Source organism: Suillus paluster (assembly GCF_016628075.1).
Source record: "Suillus paluster strain FC165 chromosome Unknown EDB91scaffold_4, whole genome shotgun sequence".
Classification (NCBI taxonomy): Eukaryota; Fungi; Basidiomycota; class Agaricomycetes; order Boletales; family Suillaceae; genus Suillus; species Suillus paluster.
The window spans coordinates 856,054-873,498 of record NW_024537564.1 but is presented as its reverse complement, the minus strand read 5'-3'; the positions used below and the strand labels follow the sequence as shown (position 1 = coordinate 873,498).

Sequence of the window (17,445 nt, the reverse complement as noted above, 5' to 3'; positions counted from 1 at the left end):
CAAAACTACTTTACTTCTTCCCCGCTAAACCACCGTGACCGTCGGTTAACCGTGATTCGTTTGGATCTTCTTGGTTGCCTCTGTCTGGTCTGTGCCGTGTGCAAGACAGCGGAGGGCACGTCGAACCAAGACAACGTGCAAGGTATTCTTTTCCGAGTCGCAGTAAGTAGTCTCGTTTTTTTATGTTTCTCGCACATGCCTACAACACGTGTTTGCCTTGTCTTTAGCTGAACCTCTCACCACTCCGCGACTGTGTTCCTTACAAGTTCAGAGTACAGTCACTCTCAAATCCAGCTCAGAGACAAAGGTGCCTTGTATGTTATCCCCTAATTTAATATTCATGTTTCAGAACTGATACCTGCACAGCTTAGCCCAAAACGAGGCTCCACTTCCTTTCCTGAAGTTGCAGTAGCTGATGAGGCTAGGTCTGACCATTAAACGCACAAAGAAATCTTTGCGTATTTTCGTACCATGACCGCCTTTGCCCCACCGCCTTTTGAGCCTGTAGCCATTCGTCCCGCGCGGAAGGAGAACAGGGTGCGTTCGCTTATTGTCAGTCTTGCACACACGAGCTTATGCATGGTGTCATCAGATCGTTGCCTTCTTTCGCTCTCGTTCTCGCTCCAGATCTCGCGCCAAATCGTCTCCCAGTTCGAGTGCTGCCCAATCCTCTACGGATGTACGACTTCTGCCTGCCTCTAGGCTTCGCATAAGTCATGCGCGTTCTACCAGCCTGGTACATGAATCGGGGCCTACAGCCTACGACAGTCTGGCTGCCACAGGAAGTCAGGTAAATTCCAAGCCAGGCACACGTACTTCGACACGTCCGATATCATCCACAACCACCGCCACACACTCCACGATCACCCCTCTTCCTTCCGACTCTATCAGAAGAAGACAAAGAATGTCGCGTCATGTTTACTCGCATGACTACACCCAAGGAGAAGATGCCGATCACCACGCCAACGGTGATCATGCCACATCTCACGATGATCACGATCGTGCAACTCGTTCAGATACCCCCTCTTCTTTCAATCAGCGCCGGAAGTTAGAGCTGCGCTCCATTTTTGGCATTGGCCTGTCACGGAAATCATCGCTTGCCAACTCGTCCCGGAAACCATCACCAGGATCCTCCGACCGCAAAGTTTCATCTTCATCCCTAGCAGGGAACATTCTTTCTCGCAAACGATCATTCAGGCTCAACTCCAGACCAAACACTCCAAAGTCTACTGACGAATCTCGCGTTACGAAGACATCCACCGGCACAATACCCACTCCCTCTAATCCCCTTCCACTGTCTGCCGGTCCCCGCAGACTTTCATTTGGACTGACCCCAAGTTCTCGTACGCATTCCCCAATGACATCGTCGGGCCACCTTCCCCTAGCTCTTCCTTCACGTCACAAACGGCACTCTGTCGGGTCTCATGACACTGCTCATGATAGTGCTGTTGCATTACCTGATGACCGTTCAGACAGTGCTATCACTTCGTCAAGCCATCTGGACACAAGGTCTAATTCAAAGACAAGCGCTTCTAACCTTAGCCACACCGGCAAATCCCGCAAAGGCAAGGAGCAAGAACGTGATGCCAGCAATTCAAAACCGCGCAAGACATCTCGCACGGGTGACTCGCGGACTGGCATATTTGGCTCACTTATCGGAAGAGACATCTCCCATCATCAGCATATCTCCGCCGCCACCACAAAATGACTCACGTGGCAAGTATGATCCTGGTGGCCTCGTGGTATCAATGTTGCCCACGGTAGAGTCCCTGGCTGAAGAAGACGCGGTAGAACAGCCTCTAATTCATGCACCGCATGCAAGACCAGCCATACCACAAATTATTCATACCCCACCGACTCCACAAAGAACAGCGGAATTAGATTCACCTGTGCGGCCCGCTACCACGCCACCAAGATTGAGCGGAGGACAAGGGAAGCCGCGCGAAGTCCTGCTCAGTCAGGAACCGATCGCTGTTCACAAGGAGCTTCCAAAGTTGCATGCACGACCAATTCCGCCTACTGGATGTGATCCCGCGCACAACCCACGTATGCGCAGCAGATTCTCACCCCGGTTATTCGGGGGCAAGGATTTGTCCAGAGAAAGCAAGAAGCAGAAGTCCGGTTGTGTGCACGAATCCGTTCATCCTCCAGGGGCCGCGGGTCCTCCGCGAAATATCAGCCGTCGGATCCAACATGGCAGTTTTGACTTTGAGAGACCTGTCTCTGGTCTAAACAGGAGCAGCTCGACAGTCAATGGATCGCTAGTGAAAGGCGAAGGCTTGACTCAATCTCGTAAAACCGGAGCCGCGACTCATCGGCCGACAGCCTTAGAACGAACGGCATCATCATCATCTGATCATACAGGGAAGTCGCGAACATACGCGTACCATCCCACCCGAGCCGACTCTCCCCTCCTCGCCCAGCTCACCGCGAACCACACGGGCGAAACCTCAGTTGTTTCCTTCTCATCTGCATCCGCCTCTGCACAGTCGAAGTCAACGGGAAAGTCTGCCCCAGCTGCCGTACAATCCTCCAGTAGTTGGGGACGCGCATCAGGTAGACGAACTCAGCGCACGTCACATGGACCATTCCCTTTCGAGCCGGCCGCATCAGTACCAAATTCTCCGTTACCGACTTCTTCTGCACTGCCCCATTATTCACCATCCCCACGCAGACAGGAGTTCGACATACCAGAAGGACCTGCCTCGTTGCCCCCTAACTCTCCTCTACGGAGTGAGTTCGGGGTTGGGGGAGGATCTCTACGCGACAAGAGCCAAAGCGCTCGCGGCCCTGGGCAACAAGAACGCGAGGGAGGCAGCGAAAAGAAGGGTAAAGGTCGTTCACTCGATCTTAAACTCGGTTTATCTTGGGCACCTAATCGCGTCCGTCAAGAAGCTGTTATACCCGGACTTCTCCTTTCGCAAAAGCAAGAGGAGGAGCGGCACCGTGGGAAGGACGTCACGAAAGTCTTTGAGAACGTACTATCTGAATCTGGATTCGAGACGTTCAAGAAGTGTTAGTATACTTTACGCCTCTATGTGCTATCTTGTTACTTTGGATCACCTTGTCTGACTGTGATGTTACTTCCTTATGCAGATGTTCACCGATTTGACGCGCACCTAATACCCCTAGACGGCCCTCGGGGACTCCTAGTGCGCGTCGAAAAATTACTCACCACCACCCCGATGTCACAGGCAGAAAAGGTAGAACTGCTGGACCAGTTCGCTCGATTCGTGGAGGGACACAGCGAAGTTTAACGGATAATATCACGTCATGTAATGGGGATTTATTGGTTATGAGATGAGTAACTTTTTTCACTATATAACGAGTTTTCGTCATGGTTTCACGTTTCACATACCAAGCATCGCCTTTATTATCCTACACCCTGTGATACACCCTCTTTATCATTTTATATTTCACGCATTCAACTTACACGGGCCTGTTTATTCTTGTCGTCACGATCCACACGCATTTTCTGTATTCACTCCTTGCCATGCTTTCATGCTATGATACCGTTTGCAGTTACGTCCTACCAACTAGGTTTAATGGAAGTTTTGGTGCTATCGTGTCCCTGCGTAGTACAGGCCTTTCGCGCGTTCTTGCTGAGCTACTAGGAAGTCCAAGTTCAGAGAGATATGCAGACAGACAATAAATTCAAGTGAAGTACAGCAAATAATATATGCATTCTCCATAGATGTCGATGTCACCCCACAGCTTGCGCGTAGGGGAGCACATCCACCAAAATATCGCAGCGCAGGGACAGCGATGCCACTACGTATTCTTTATCTGCGGTTGTCTCGTGGTCTTGATGCTCGAGTGGAGCATCTTTACCCCTGTTACGAGCACTGCAGTGAGGGGGCAGCTATGTTGAAATCTGAACTTCCTGTTGCGTTTCCCTCCTGTAGCTGTCTCGTATTTTGGCAGTTCATCAATTTGTTGTGAGCCGCGATTACAGCAAGCTTGTCACTGTCTTTGCGCTGTGCAAGTCGAGCTTAAGTTTCTGCAAGGTTTCAGTGTGACGGGAATGCTCACATTTAGATCCATGGACCCAGCGGACAGAGTCCTCTCTGTAGCTACGGTCTCTGTCGAATTCTATAAGCACAAGTGAGTTCAAAGAGTCGATGACTTGGAAGGAGTCAATGATGAGAGCCCATCCTTGAGCGGATATTTGGTATTGGAGGATTTCCCTAGAGCGTTTTGAGAGCGTCCGAAGTACGTTGTCATGAAACCTAAGGCTGTTCAACTTGAGAATAGGCGTCCGCAGCACTACTAGTAGGGATCCGGGGCTGGGGTGCTCTTTATCTCACAGAACTTCCGTTCGGAAATGTGTCAATGTCAACTTCATAGATGCGTGCAAGAAGCGGCACAAACGGAGGCTGTGGCGACACATGGCATGCACTGCAAATTCTATAGCAGTGTCAGTAACCCAATGTTAGTCGATAACGCAACCATGTAACATATTAATAGGCATGGCTTGAATTCAGATCCATGAGGGAGTACCTCCATAGTCCAGATGAATTTTGCGGGTTGCCCGCACCTTGTAAGAAGTTCGCTAGAAATGGCTTGAGTATAGATCATGAAGCAACCGAACTCGTGGCAACTCACTGGGTATTAGGTTCCTAAGGCAAACCAGGGGAGGCTGGATCCTGAACGTTCAGAGCTGTGCTCCGCGTAAATGCAAGCCGCAACACGTCGGACCACACAGATAGCGTTCACTAAGAATCAAGATGCGATTCAGGGGTGTGCGCGCCAGCTCACGGTCACCAGCAGACCACAACCGCGTTCAGCAAGGCACGGCAAAGAATATTCATGCTGAATGTAGTCAAGGTGACGTTCCTGCGGGGTCACGCGGGTTGGTTCCATAGGAACAATCCTGTAGATCGATAGAAATGCTGATTTGGCGCTCTGCCAGGCCTTCGCCTTTACGCTATGATAACATTGAGTCCGACTTGAACAGTTTGATTCCGTAACGCGTGCGTCCGCATCGCAGATCTATGTCCGACGGTTCGGTGACTAGATCGGAGTTTCTCAAATGGAGGAGATTCATTGTATTCCCGGAAGGCCTTTCAACCTTCTCTACCATGAATCATGAATCTGTCGATGCCTGCAACATTACATATTACGCTACAACTTTCAACCAGTTTGGTTTCAACTCAGCGCACCAACAGCACATCGTGCACAGATCCATTTGCGCTGCATCGCGATTTCCACAGGATCGATATATTTCCATCTGTAAACGAAGAAAAAAAAGTAGTTTACTCCAATCCGGTAATTTAGATCATCCACCTAAAATGTCCACGTCCGAAGGCGAACGGATTGCTTGTTTAGGTGTGTAAACGGTCCACTTTGTTCATCAACACCTCCAACCTTGCCTGAATTTCTCTAATCTCTTTTACAATCGAAGCTTCGCTAGACTGCGGGGACGTTGGTGGACAACGTAGGATGAGCTGGAAAACACTTACTTGTTCGGTATTGGGCAACCTCTTGACAAGCTCATCAAAGGGGATTCTGGTGATCTCCAAGCCTTGGTCTGCGTCCGGCCCCTCGACTACAGGATCCAGAACAGCGGGGTTTTCGGTGTCGACCTCGTCTTCTGCATGAAGCCAGTTGACCACCCATGACTTTCTCATATTTGAAGTCTCGAAAAGCGCGATGAAAGTCAACGGAACGAAGAAAATTACGCTCATAACGACCCGATTGAGCTGCAGAGGGGTCAGTGGGACAGATCTTAAATGGAAGAATCGCGCCGCACCTTTGCATATGACTCAGGTTTCGAGGTGAACATTCTCAAAGAGCAGTCAAGTCAATAATCGCGGGAAGTCGTGGCAAAAGTAGAGAACTTACTCAAAAGGCGCTACGAAGAAAAACTCCACTAGATTGAATGGCGCAGGATAGACATACGAATCAGGGGCGCGAATCATGGCAACAGTTTTCCCAGCATAGAATGTCATATACTCTGCTTCAGCATCCTCGATGACCTGATCATTTGTTGAGTATGAAACCTCGTAAAAAGATAGAATACTGACATCAGAGTACGCAGAGGCAAACAAAGAAATGAGGACATTGAGCAGGATAATCGCTGTTGTGATATTCCAGCTGAGATAGAACTTGTGAATCAGCAAGCACACAAAATCATCAAACGGCACGAACAGGTAGTACAACGCAAGTCCCACAGGGCTGCAAACAACATTGTTCAGAGGCTTCAAAAAGATGAATAGAGGCTCTACCTGGCCGAGAACTTTTCGTAGTTGGGAGACCTAATGAAAGTCAGCAGGGTTTCAGAATTGAGAAAACGAAGATCCAATCTGACTGAAGTAGGCCTTGAACAAGGACATGAATGATCTGACCGAGATTAGACAGAGCTATGTGAGGAAAGATCGTACATACGACTGATGCATCTTCGGTTGACCCGTCAGCGGCATCTATAGCATATAGACTCTGCAAGAAGCCAATCCCGAGCACTGACAATAGCTGCACAGGGGTCAGAGAACTAGGAGATCATATGCCAAAAGGAGACGAACCGCGAAGAAGATGCCAGACTCTTGTAGCATGCGAGCCACACATATTTGCATTGTTCCAACATACCTGCGAATTCATGAACACCTGTACTAGTACAACGCGATATGTACTTACTGGTAACCATCGAAGACTGTAATGAGTTCTGGTGCCAAAAAAAACATGAGTGGATGAAACACAGATAGATATGTAGAGCTCAACTCATCCTGAAACAATCAGTTAGATGTTATGCCTCGTGGTCATTCAAGGATTGGCTAACCATATGAACGGAGCAACGAAACTCAAGACTTGAAAACTCCTCAAGCGTAAGGTGTTGGACTGATCTCCCATGACGTAAAGGCCAGCAATGCGAAGTGAACATGCAGCCAGTAACAAGGAATCCGTTATGAAGGCGACGACATTCCAAAATCCAAAAGCGCGATAGGTTGCATATCTGAATAGTTTGTAAAACTGAGCTGACTTGTGAGACTTTGCAGCGGATTGACACGCAAGGAAGTTACCCTGTTTGTGTCTGGAACATAAGTCAGCCCACCGCTCAAACACCAGCAGGATACCCTCACCTTCAAGTGAGAATGCCAGCGCCATAACATACAATATAATTTCCCAGACATCAACCACCGTGTGGTCGGGGTCAAGTCGTTCCAGCGGTTGACGAACTTTCAATTGGTTTGGATAGGACTACTCCTTGATGAGATCAATCTCTTACCAGCTTGAGAGTACACAACGAGAAAGAAAAACCAAATCTGTGCCATCATGTCAAGCTAATGCTTGTTCACCCAATATACGACGAACCACAATACGGAGGAAGTTCTGGTACCTGTACCTAAGTAAGAATAGGCTACCATGCAGCTGAAGTGACTCATACCGGGGAACAGAAATGCGTGAAGGGTCCATGTGACCCCAGAACCCAGTTTGCCGCGATTTGTGGTAGGATATATCTGTCTGGTACTTGAGCGTGGAGAGTCAAAATCATCTATTGGCTCACATTGGATATCATCCTGATCTGTTAGTGTCTGTACAAGCTCTCCGTTCCACAAAGACTTGACAACTGGTGAAACAATCATTTTAACCGACTAATAAGTTACCTTAGGAACTACTCACCGCTTTGCGCTTCACTAGAAGACAAAAATATCGTGCTACATAGCAGCGTGTCAGAACATAGCATATATCTCTACAAAGAACCGACCAATGGGTGTCAATGGCAATTTCGAGAGCACTTGAGGCCTCGCTGATGTCGCCATCAGGCTCACAATGTCTATACCGCGTGGACATGAGAGATTTGATCTTCTCAGATGGACTTTGATGAACAATGCGACGAGCCAATACTTCGCATGCCACAGCTGTCGAAGTGTTCATGAGGAACTCATCCTCACCTGTGTAACAAAATAACAAAACGTGTTCTACTTACCTCTTCCTCGGTTCTCGTCAAAATCAGCAGGGTTGTGATACCCCTCACGCATGAAGTCCGCGCGGGCACGGAGCAAACAGTATGGGAGCTTTGTACGATGAGCGCGTCGAACAATTGCAGCACGATCTTCAGTCGCTCACCGCTTCGCCAAAATCACCTGCTGCATCAGAGAAAGCAGATATAACGTGGGGAGTAATAACCCTGCTTGTAGGGTCATTGATACTCTTCTCGTCGACTTCTACTGGAAGTAGCTTCGTTGCTAGTGCCCTGAGACGCTTCACAAGTTCTATATAACAGTCAGAGAATGACTTGAACACGAGAGTGGATATAGCATACTCGTTAAGGTATCTGGAGAAGGTTTCTTCGACTGAGAAGATATGAGAGAGGCTTGTTCATCATCAGTTTCATGATTTTGGTACATGATTTCCAAAGTCGCTGTTTTCAAGGTCGAACAACGTTGAACGTTGAACTTGCGTTGATGAAATGCTCCTGTCACGGGACAAAAAAGGAAACGCCACTACGTAACTCCGTTCACGGTGGCTGTGCACCTGCAACCAAGTTGTCCCGCTGCGCCATGCCTGTGAGCGAGTCCAGAATCTGGTGGAGTTTTGAAACTAACGACCAATGAATTATCACAGGCATACCACTCTGCTTTTAATGAGGTCTCTGATGCAATGCAAGCTGGCAATATGTCCATCTTGCCGATCAGAACTAAAATCCGTGGCCCTGCTCCCCTTGGTATGTCTTTATGAACCATGCGGTCACCACCGCAATCACGCTGAATGTCGCGTCTGTAGCCGATCCTGAGCAAGCAGATATCGTAGACGAGACCCTTGACCTCTTTCGCGCCAATTCGCTCTTCCGCAACTTTGAGATCAAGGGGCCTGCGGACCGACTGTTAATCATCTTGATCCTCTTCATCTCAGATTGCTTGGCAAAGATCGGTTCTGCTCGCACAGTCCCAACGCAGATTGAGGCATCAAAGATGTTGAACACGTTATCAGTAGACAATTTTGCCATCCCAGGTGATGCCGGATTCCCTCTCAACGCTCATTATGCCCCACCTGGGAGTAGAGCAGATGCAGGTACGTTCACTTGTATTATTTTAACCGAGTGGATAACGCATATATCATGGCAGAGTATCTACGGACGTACTTGACGCAGGTTCGCCAGGAACTGGCGGCTCGTCTGGTGGAACGCCTCTATGCTGACGGGACGGGCAAGCCAAGCAAGTGGTGGATGGCGTTCCAGAAAAGACGATTCATGAACCGCAGCCTGGGCTCGTAAATCGAAGCAGCAAATGTAAATTCCGTCCCAATTAACAGGGTATTGTACTTTTCAGCAATGGATATATATCACTTCCGTTTCTTTCTTTCGTTGGGGTTCTTCTTTCCGTATCCTATATGTGGCATGTCTCCACCAGTGCCCAACGACCGCCCTTTCCCTCCAGTCCCGACGCTCAGTATTCCTGGCATCCAATCAGGATCCGACCAGCCGCCAACGCTGATGCCGCCCTCGCCACCTTTATCAACCAGGCCCTTGACCATTCGCTGCTCCTCCCGGTCCCGTTTACCGTCTGCACGCTTTTTAGCGCGCATATATTCTAGTTGGTCCTCGCGTAGTACTAGACCTTCCCCAGGGCCTGTCTTTGCCGACCCATGCTTGGGTGCAGGGATTGAATATTTCGTCCCCCTCACTTTATACTGGAAGTTCTTCTTCAGGTGGACTTGCATCGCAGGAACGTCCGGTGATGCGTCAGGGGACGCAACAGTGACTGATGTTCGCATTAGTGTTGGGTTACCGCAAGACGGGCAGAATTGCTTTGAGTTGTCTTTGCAGATCCTAGTTGTGATGTGAGATTAGGGTACCAATCGATGGGACACGTTACTCACTTAAAGCAAGCATGACACCGAAGAACCCAGCTCTTCACCTTCTGTATCCGCTTTCCTTCGGTCCCGACTAATGTTAGACCCATCTGCAGTAGGACGTTCTGAACTGCGAAATCTCCAGTCATGCAACCTGCTAGTACGAATTTGTCCTCTTCCTTTTGTCGCCCTTTCTTACTAGCACCACTGTCCGAAGGTAACAGCTGCAGCGCTTGTGATTTGTGCAATGCAACATTTTGAGGTGTAACCCATTCGCCCTCGCCATCATCCTCATCAGAGGGGTCCTCATACAGCGGTTGATCCAATGGTTGAGCCTCGTCACTCGTGGAGTGAAGGGTTTCTTCTGCCATATCCTCGCCCTCTTCTCTGTGAAGTTCGATATCTAACGGTTCCCTCTCGTCACCCTTGTCATGCTCATTATGGACATCTGCCGATGAATCCGAAGGGGAAGCTGGGGGAATTTGGGCATCATCATCAATTTCCGTGGCATCACTCTACTTGCCAGATGTTAGATCGGGGCAGCGATAGACATCGAATCTTGCCTGTTTGGAGTCATTCTCCGATGACGCCTGCTCGCGCACATGAAGCGAGTGGGTTAACGCCAAAACGCAGATATCTGCATGAGACAAGACAGCGTAATCTCCTGTCTTCTTCGCAAACTGTACCACTGGGGAGCAGGTAGGTAAGCAATCAACATGGTACGAGACCTGTGCTGACCATGAGCCAGCGACGCAGCATCAGGGTTGCGTACATCCACTTGGACACCCGCAGATAGCCCCAATCGTTCAAAGTGTTCGCGCGCGCGCTTGTCCTTGAGCTCATCCAAGACTTGAGGTACGGTGAGGTAGATCTCTGCCAGGCCTCTCAGCGGTGAGAGCGAAAGCAGTGGACCAGCATCTAAAACTAAATTTTTACAGCGAGGCTTTGATTCTGCCATCGATATGAAGTTTTGTGGAGGTTAGCGCTTCTGCTGACTTGATGATTAGGATCCCTGTATAGACGTGGGAAACGTTATCCTTATGCAGGTGGGTCCGAAAAAATAATCACCTCGGCCGATGGCGCGGGCCGCCGAACTCCTCCTGGTAAGTTTAACGATGTTAAAAGCAAGCAGTAATTAATATCAATCGACCATCTTTCACTTCCCCATCTTCTCAAATGTCTCCCAAGTCGTCAGTATATCGATCCCCATATTTGATCGTCACTGATTTCCATATGCAGGTACCGCATCGTCGTTCTGCCAGGAGATGGCATCGGTATGTCCTTCCGTTGATCTAATCAACCAACACAAGGCTTAAACGGTATTACAGGACCAGACGTTGTTGCACAAGCAACGCGAGTGCTAGAGCTCGTCAGCGAAACATCTACATCGGTCAAGCTCATTCTTGAGCCTCATGACTTTGGTGGATGTGCCATTGACAAATATGGCGAACCCCTGCCTCCATCGACCCTAACCGCATGCCAAGAGGCAGATGCCATTCTTATGGGTGAGAATCCTGACAGACTATACTGTCATGAAGCTGATTAGTTTCTAGGCTCTGTGGGTGGTCCCAAGTGGGGCCCCGAGGCGAAAGTCCGCCCTGAGCAAGGTCTTCTGGGCATTCGCAAAGCTCTGGGTCTATATGCAAACGTTCGCCCGGCGAACTTTGCATCCGACTCATTGCTTGCATACACCCCTCTCAAGCCGGAGATCGCCAAGGGTGTCGACATGATCGTCATCCGTGAGCTGATCGGTGGTCTTTATTTTGGTCCTCGTCAAGAACAAGGGGATGGCGATACTGCATATGATACCATGGTTTACAGTGTTGCCGAGGTTGAAAGAATTACCAGGGTTGCAGCACAGATTGCTCTTGCTGCTAACCCGCCCCTCCCCATCCACTCGATCGACAAGGCAAATGTCCTTGCAAGTTCGAGGTTGTGGAGAAAAGTTGTCACTGAGACGCTGGCAAAGGAATATCCCCAGCTGACTGTTGACCACTATCTCGTTGACTCCGCTGCGATGATCATCGTAGGCTAATCCCAAAAAGTTGAACGGTGTGGTCTTGACTGAGAACATGTTCGGTGACATGTAAGTCCCACTCGGTTGATTATCGGCGATATACTCATTGATTTTATTTCAGCTTGTCAGATGAGACGAGTGTTATTCCTGGTTCTCTGGGATTGCTGCCATCGGCATCCCTTGCTGGTGCACCTGCACTGGTTTCGGACCCCTCCTTCAAACCTACTTCAGGCATCTACGAGCCTATTCACGGTTCTGCTCCCGACATCGCTGGCAAGGGCATTGCCAACCCGATTGGCACCATTCTCAGCGCTGCCATGCTGCTGCGATACTCCCTTGGTCTCGAGAAGGAGGCTCAGGCTGTCGAGGCTGCTGTTCGTAAGGTGTTGGATGAGCCAAGTGCTGGTGGATATGGTATCAGAACAGCTGATCTGCGTGGTAAAGCAACAACTATTGAGATCGGCGACAAGATTGTCGAGGTGCTCAAAACCCTGCTATAGACGGATTTAGTGACGGACAGAAATATACGACTATGTCAGGTAGAATCGATGGAAATGTACATGTATCCCGCTACTCAAGGTTAAAAGCCGATTCCATCAAATATCTGCACTCTCCAAGGTCGAAGACCAGCATTTTAGTCTGACAGACGAATAGCAATCGATTAAGCAATATCAATCCACAAATAACTGAAAGCATGAACCATCCTCTAAATGACTAGAACATATTAGCAAGCTTGCTCGCTGCTACCCGTGCATCCAAGCGTGGGCGCGACGGGTGTACCCGCATCGACTGTGACATGTTCGTGGAGGCGAACATTCCCCCCAGAGGGTCCACTGCCTGTTGTGCGCTTGCGGGGCGAACAGGACCGTTAGAGGTCAAGTGACCCGCGAGAGGATGGCTGGTGGAGGACGGAACAGGGGCATGAATGATTCCACCCAGGGGGCCGCTCTGTGGCAGAGAAGGCGAAGAGGCGGAAGCGGCTACTGGAGGGCCCAATGGAGATGATGTGGTATTAATAAACATCGACTGGGTTCCGTCTATAAAGCGGCCGGCCACAGGCGGGCCAGTCTCCCGTGGTTGCGGGGTGCATGCGGGGTGCGAAGGAGCTCCGCTGGGGCGTTGAGGGACCCGCACCAGGTGATTGAGGAGGAAGTGGGTTGTGTTTGAATGGGGACTGCGCGGGTGAAGGAGCGGATGGCGGTACCCAGTTAGGAGGCTTTGCAACGGGAGGAACTGATGGTGTAGCCCTGGCATGCATGGGCGATGTATCGTCCTCTAGAGGTAAGACAACAGACGGCTTGGGAATGCCATTCGGGTTTGGAGGGGCCACCTTCTGGTTGGCATTGTTGACATCTGTGCGAAGAGCCTCCAATTCCCGGAGTAACTGCCTCTCGTACATGATCGACGAGCGAGCATGCTCAACTAAAGCAGCAGTGATGTCATCTGCAACACTACGCTTATGCGTATCCAACGCACGATGAAGGTTCTGGGATATGTTGTTAGCTCGTTGAGCAAGTACTTGCTCGTATTTATTGGCCTATTACAAAAGTGCAGACATCAGCACTCTCAACCTAAGGAAGTACTAAGCTTTTCACACTTACCTCCTCTATGTCCTCCAGAGCTTCATCCACGCGCTCGGGCCTGATGTTAGAACTCGCTTTCAACCGCTCTATATTCCTCCGCTTAGATATCGTCGCTTTCACCGCAGCCTGATACTCCTCCAGTACACCGGCTCGTTGTAACAATGCTTCCTTTGCCTGAACGGGCGTTCAGACCTTGGTACCCAAATGTATCCCCGATGACAACACATTCACTAATTGCCTGCGCTTGATCCAGATCTGTAAGACTATGCCATGCTCTTCCGAGCTTCCGCAGCGCATTTCCAAGAGGCGGATGCGCTTCAGTAGTAGCAACATTAATGAGTTTGTTGCCCATCTCCGCGTGTGCAGCAGCCAGAGCTACAAGCTCAGATCAATAAATTGACAAGCATCACCTTGGCGTCACTCACTTTTACGTGTGATCGCAAGCTTGTCGATTGCTTTAGCGGCATCGAAGAATTGGGTTTCAAGCTTCGTCAACTCAAATCGCGCACGTTGCAATATCTCGTCTTCGTCAGGCACGCCTCGGCGTATCAGCGCGAACCCTGAGCCTGTTTTGCGCCGAGGACGTGGCGTTGGCTGATAACCAAAGTCACTTTCGATAAATGAGCGCAGTTCCTCGTCGTGAATCACGATCGGGTCCTCGCATATCCGCGTCAACCACCTCTGCAGCATTATTCGTACAAGACGATCATCCTCCTCATCTGTAGGCGCCTGAGGTCTGGGCAAGGGGTAGTGCGGGGATGATGGTATGAGGACAATTGTTAATCAATGCTTCGTAGAACTGTTGAAACTCGAGATATGAGCGGGACACGTTGCGGTATGTGGTTCCCGTAAAATTAGTCAGGGTTGTCTGCCAGCGCGAGTCTGATTACCATACATATGACATAGTCTAGCTAGCTTACCTGGGCATCGAGTTTGAAGAGGATATCCCGCCTGTTCCTGTCCATTCCAGCGATTCGCACTCGTAGATACGGCTCTATCTTCTCATATTTTGTGCCGTTCGAGCCCACATGTCGTTTGCGGAGAGACAAGGCCAGGTTCGGGCTGGCCATAGATTTTGGGTTCTCTACCATACAGCCCGTCTGACTCTGCCTTCTGGGCACTCACTGGTGATGATAAAGGCGGGGAAGCGCGACGCAAATGGGGTATTGGAGAATTTCGCTCGTGGGGTGTCGTTGGCCATGGCGGCGACGTGTCGGTGCTTCCGTTGGCAAAGATGGAACTAGTAGAGCTAAGAGGGTCAAACATGGTAACTCTGTCGTGCACCGCAGTACTTGGAGGACGTTAATGGCGGTGTGCGCAGGAAACTTGATGAACGCCCCAATTTGATGCAGTGGTAGATCACATAAGCAACTCGTTCGAACTTCGGAATCAAACGCCAAAAATGAAGTCGTCGTCGAATTCATAGCAGATCAATACAATTATGAGTACATTCCATCTAAGGACAGTAAGAAGGAGATGGGGTAAATAGATGATAATGATAGTCGTGTTGAATCTCCTATATATTATCTGTGCGGAGGGAGCGACGTGGATTAGCGTCATGACGCGGCTTGCCCGCCTGCCAAGTAGAGCGGCAACATATGCCCCATGCGGAGGATCTTGGTGCGAAGGTACTTATCCAAGTCCTCCCCTCTAACTGCCTCTCCGCCAATCATCGTTACACCTGCGGCTTTACCTGCATCCAGTTCAACATCTCCCGCGACTGCTTCAGGGTGAGAGCGATGTCTCCAACTTCTAGGCACCATCGGCACCCGCTCTACAACTCTCAGACCCTCCTTCTCAATAGCCTGAACTTTGTCTGGGTTATTCGTCAATAGCCGAACACCCTCGGCAAGCTCTGAACCAAGCCCAAGGTCACGCAAGATGGCGACCGCAATTTCGTACCCACGTTCATCAGCCCGATGCCCGAGCATCAAATTGGCTGTGACCGTGTCGTGGCCTAAGTCCTGCAAATTATAGGCGCGAATTTTGGACAGAAGGCCAATTCCACGGCCTTCCTGTTTCAAATAAATTATAGCACCCCGGCCAGGCATCGTCCTTGAATTAGATGATGCATTTTCGGGAAGAGGTGTTGGTTGAGAAATGAGCCGAATAGCTTCGTCCAGCTGTTCGCCACAGTCGCAGCGCATGCTCCCTATTGTTTCACCAGTGAAACACTCGGAATGAATGCGAACAAGGGGAGACGGAATGGAGGTCGTGATAGGTGGTTGATGTGATGAAGGACGAGAGGGGTGTTGGGATGTAGCAGATAGTTTTCCTACATATGCGCCGCGTATGATACGGTCCATGTCTGTTTCGTCATCACTCCAAACAGCGTCTAGAGAACGGCTGCGGATTGACGGCGCTAGAACCGAATCATTGTCGGAGTACTGTGCCGGGTCTACGACGATGGCAAGATGTTCCTTGTTGTCGCGATTATTATGATAGAGGTGTAAGAAGACTGGACCATGCGGCGTGGGTATACGGGTGCGAGCCATGCATTTTACTTCTATGGAGGATGTGGGCGATGGTCCATCCAGCGAGATGATTTCAGAAGTTGTAGCTGGATGCGGAGAAACGGCGGGCTGCAAGCGTAGCCTTCGAGGGCCTTGCCTGCTCACATATGACATGCGCTTGCGTTCCTGGGGCTTATTTGTGTCCTCTGCAGCCCGCTTCCCTCGCCCGATGCTCTCGGCTGGGGCACCCGGAAAGAAATCATGCTGATAGTGATTGCGAGTGGTGCGTGCGCCTGCAGACGCTGCTACAGCAAGCAATAATGGGTCTAAAGCAGCATCCCTTCTCGAGAATTTCTGTACACCTTGCCATCGAGGGCTGGTGAGAACGTCTAGGAGAGCTGCGTCAGAATCTGCTAGCAATGGGGAAGAGATGTTCGGATAGAACGATTCTGTTAGGGCCATTGGAATGGACTACAAGCACAGACTTTAGCGGGGAACGAGTGGGAGCAGATGCCGGACTATGCGCATCTGAAATTCTTGCTTATAAGTTTGATGCAGTGTCATAAATCACATGTGACGTGACACCTTGCCGATGATGTGACCATATCACACATTTGAGGACGGTAAAGTACGTTATTGGTCGAGAAAACAACGATAGAATGTTCAGCAAGAATCAAAGGGTAAGTACTACTGGTAACGTTTTCCCAGATGGGCCTCGGAGCACTTGCCTTGCTTCACGTCTCTCAGTCAGCGTTATAATTCGTAGAAGGCAGGTAAGCACACGCCATCCGTATCTTTGGGTTGAGTGTTTCACGGTCGTGGGCAGTCACTTACTATCTTGAAGATCACCTGGACTTTCTAGACGTTTCGTTCAGGTTTGTCATTGCAGAATCCAGATTGATTATGCATGATACTGGTGTCCTCATCCCTAGTATTGCGTGATTGGCTAGTCTTAGAATTGGCGCGATTTGGCCGCTCATCATCTTTAGCGAGTAAGCTTCAATGTCCGTTCTAGGTACGTGTACTTTCATCTAGCCGACTCGGACACAGTCGAATTCGCCCACGAGCTTTCCTAAGGACGATATTGCTGCCAGGGCCCGTTGAACATCGGGCATGCGTCGCGGCTGTTTCCAACTACGGCATGACCAGAGGGAAATTTCGACCCATTCAACAACAATCTCCAGCTATTTCCCACTCAGGTCCGCATATAAGTGACTGACTACTTCCCATAGTCATCGGCATTCAAATGCACTTCCAATAATAGTTCTCATCATCGTTGGCGGGATATCGGTGTTATGCTTACATGGTTCTTCGGCCGTTGTTAGCGTAGATTTGTAAAGACCACCACGTCATTCACACCAGGTCGTGGCCGATTTCCTCGAGGGAATTGGCTGCGCGGACGCCTACCGGAGGTCTTTGGCAGCCTCCTCCGCCCTCGTTCAGAGTAAAACTCAGGGGACCCTTCGGTATCCGTGAGATTGCCCGACCTGCTCAAACGGTTTTTTTTCCTGTCCGTTGGGGTAATTGTCCCTATGTCGGACAGTACTGTGCTCGAATGTTACGGTGTACCGGGGACGGACTCGAACACCAGGGGCTCTCCCCC

General features: G+C 50.0%; 7 protein-coding genes across 7 annotated transcripts; 3 read left to right on the top strand and 4 right to left on the bottom strand.

Annotated features, from left to right (window-relative positions):
* The first annotated feature begins 28 nt into the window (after positions 1–28).
* EDB91DRAFT_1103306 (uncharacterized protein) lies at positions 29–3,603 on the top strand. Its single transcript, XM_041317327.1, has 6 exons — positions 29–162; positions 228–314; positions 367–537; positions 593–1,622; positions 1,663–3,015; positions 3,097–3,603. Exons 3-6 carry the CDS (start codon positions 472–474, stop codon positions 3,255–3,257), a joined length of 2,610 nt encoding a protein of 869 aa, XP_041182651.1. The 5' UTR covers positions 29–162; positions 228–314; positions 367–471; the 3' UTR covers positions 3,258–3,603.
* Positions 3,604–4,945: 1,342 nt separating this feature from the next.
* On the bottom strand, positions 4,946–8,415 carry EDB91DRAFT_1103303 (uncharacterized protein). Its single transcript, XM_041317326.1, is given in 24 exon segments — positions 4,946–5,414; positions 5,463–5,702; positions 5,753–5,786; positions 5,845–5,978; positions 6,027–6,096; positions 6,151–6,177; positions 6,228–6,257; positions 6,311–6,342; positions 6,388–6,471; positions 6,522–6,585; positions 6,634–6,661; positions 6,756–6,759; positions 6,775–6,966; positions 7,017–7,027; positions 7,077–7,172; positions 7,223–7,259; positions 7,309–7,333; positions 7,382–7,454; positions 7,502–7,564; positions 7,618–7,652; positions 7,703–7,856; positions 7,925–8,012; positions 8,065–8,210; positions 8,261–8,415. 24 exon segments carry the CDS (start codon positions 8,343–8,345, stop codon positions 5,325–5,327), a joined length of 1,842 nt encoding a protein of 613 aa, XP_041182650.1. The 5' UTR covers positions 8,346–8,415; the 3' UTR covers positions 4,946–5,324.
* Positions 8,416–8,471: 56 nt separating this feature from the next.
* EDB91DRAFT_1216140 (actin-related protein 2/3 complex subunit 3) lies at positions 8,472–9,294 on the top strand. Its single transcript, XM_041320829.1, has 4 exons — positions 8,472–8,504; positions 8,563–8,662; positions 8,722–9,009; positions 9,063–9,294. Exons 1-4 carry the CDS (start codon positions 8,499–8,501, stop codon positions 9,209–9,211), a joined length of 543 nt encoding a protein of 180 aa, XP_041182649.1. The 5' UTR covers positions 8,472–8,498; the 3' UTR covers positions 9,212–9,294.
* On the bottom strand, positions 9,280–10,901 carry EDB91DRAFT_1326643 (Nin one binding Zn-ribbon like-domain-containing protein; the record flags this gene model as incomplete). Its single annotated transcript, XM_041325232.1, has 4 exons — positions 10,528–10,901; positions 10,341–10,477; positions 9,817–10,304; positions 9,280–9,766 (listed from the first exon to the last, which is right to left on the bottom strand). The coding sequence occupies exons 1-4, from the start codon at positions 10,745–10,747 to the stop codon at positions 9,280–9,282; spliced, it is 1,332 nt and encodes a 443-aa protein (XP_041182648.1). The 5' UTR covers positions 10,748–10,901.
* EDB91DRAFT_1103298 (3-isopropylmalate dehydrogenase) lies at positions 10,902–12,431 on the top strand. Its single transcript, XM_041317325.1, has 6 exons — positions 10,902–10,979; positions 11,029–11,063; positions 11,118–11,294; positions 11,343–11,791; positions 11,820–11,875; positions 11,928–12,431. Exons 1-6 carry the CDS (start codon positions 10,966–10,968, stop codon positions 12,304–12,306), a joined length of 1,110 nt encoding a protein of 369 aa, XP_041182647.1. The 5' UTR covers positions 10,902–10,965; the 3' UTR covers positions 12,307–12,431.
* Positions 12,432–14,733, bottom strand: EDB91DRAFT_1103294 (uncharacterized protein). Its single transcript, XM_041317324.1, has 8 exons — positions 14,437–14,733; positions 14,310–14,387; positions 14,164–14,257; positions 13,815–14,108; positions 13,570–13,764; positions 13,408–13,538; positions 12,935–13,343; positions 12,432–12,912 (listed from the first exon to the last, which is right to left on the bottom strand). Exons 1-8 carry the CDS (start codon positions 14,653–14,655, stop codon positions 12,521–12,523), a joined length of 1,812 nt encoding a protein of 603 aa, XP_041182646.1. The 5' UTR covers positions 14,656–14,733; the 3' UTR covers positions 12,432–12,520.
* Positions 14,734–14,779: 46 nt separating this feature from the next.
* Positions 14,780–16,354, bottom strand: EDB91DRAFT_1103292 (GTP cyclohydrolase II-domain-containing protein). The gene has a single exon (XM_041317323.1). It carries the CDS (start codon positions 16,302–16,304, stop codon positions 14,946–14,948), a length of 1,359 nt encoding a protein of 452 aa, XP_041182645.1. The 5' UTR covers positions 16,305–16,354; the 3' UTR covers positions 14,780–14,945.
* Positions 16,355–17,445: the final 1,091 nt, after the last annotated feature.

Bases quoted from the DNA above. Each gene is read 5' to 3' on its own strand.
- EDB91DRAFT_1103292 (XM_041317323.1), bottom strand. From the start codon at position 16,304: ATGGCCCTAACAGAATCGTTCTATCCGAACATCTCTTCCCCATTGCTA.
- EDB91DRAFT_1103298 (XM_041317325.1), top strand. The intron at 11,064-11,117 runs GTATGTCCTTCC...ACGGTATTACAG, and splicing joins TCTGCCAGGAGATGGCATCG to GACCAGACGTTGTTGCACAA. The intron at 11,295-11,342 runs GTGAGAATCCTG...ATTAGTTTCTAG, and splicing joins GGCAGATGCCATTCTTATGG to GCTCTGTGGGTGGTCCCAAG.
- EDB91DRAFT_1103306 (XM_041317327.1), top strand. From the start codon at position 472: ATGACCGCCTTTGCCCCACCGCCTTTTGAGCCTGTAGCCATTCGTCCC. The intron at 1,623-1,662 runs GTGACTCGCGGA...ACTTATCGGAAG, and splicing joins GCGCAAGACATCTCGCACGG to AGACATCTCCCATCATCAGC. The intron at 3,016-3,096 runs GTTAGTATACTT...TTCCTTATGCAG, and splicing joins ATTCGAGACGTTCAAGAAGT to ATGTTCACCGATTTGACGCG.
- EDB91DRAFT_1103303 (XM_041317326.1), bottom strand. From the start codon at position 8,345: ATGTACCAAAATCATGAAACTGATGATGAACAAGCCTCTCTCATATCT. The intron at 8,211-8,260 runs GTATGCTATATC...ACTGTTATATAG, and splicing joins TTCTCCAGATACCTTAACGA to AACTTGTGAAGCGTCTCAGG. The intron at 5,415-5,462 runs GTAAGTGTTTTC...ACGTCCCCGCAG, and splicing joins GGTTGCCCAATACCGAACAA to TCTAGCGAAGCTTCGATTGT.
- EDB91DRAFT_1216140 (XM_041320829.1), top strand. The intron at 8,663-8,721 runs GTATGTCTTTAT...TCGCGTCTGTAG, and splicing joins CCGTGGCCCTGCTCCCCTTG to CCGATCCTGAGCAAGCAGAT. The intron at 9,010-9,062 runs GTACGTTCACTT...ATATCATGGCAG, and splicing joins TGGGAGTAGAGCAGATGCAG to AGTATCTACGGACGTACTTG.
- EDB91DRAFT_1103294 (XM_041317324.1), bottom strand. From the start codon at position 14,655: ATGTTTGACCCTCTTAGCTCTACTAGTTCCATCTTTGCCAACGGAAGC. The intron at 14,258-14,309 runs GTAAGCTAGCTA...TCGCGCTGGCAG, and splicing joins TCTTCAAACTCGATGCCCAG to ACAACCCTGACTAATTTTAC. The intron at 14,109-14,163 runs GTCCTCATACCA...AGGCGCCTACAG, and splicing joins CGAAGCATTGATTAACAATT to ATGAGGAGGATGATCGTCTT.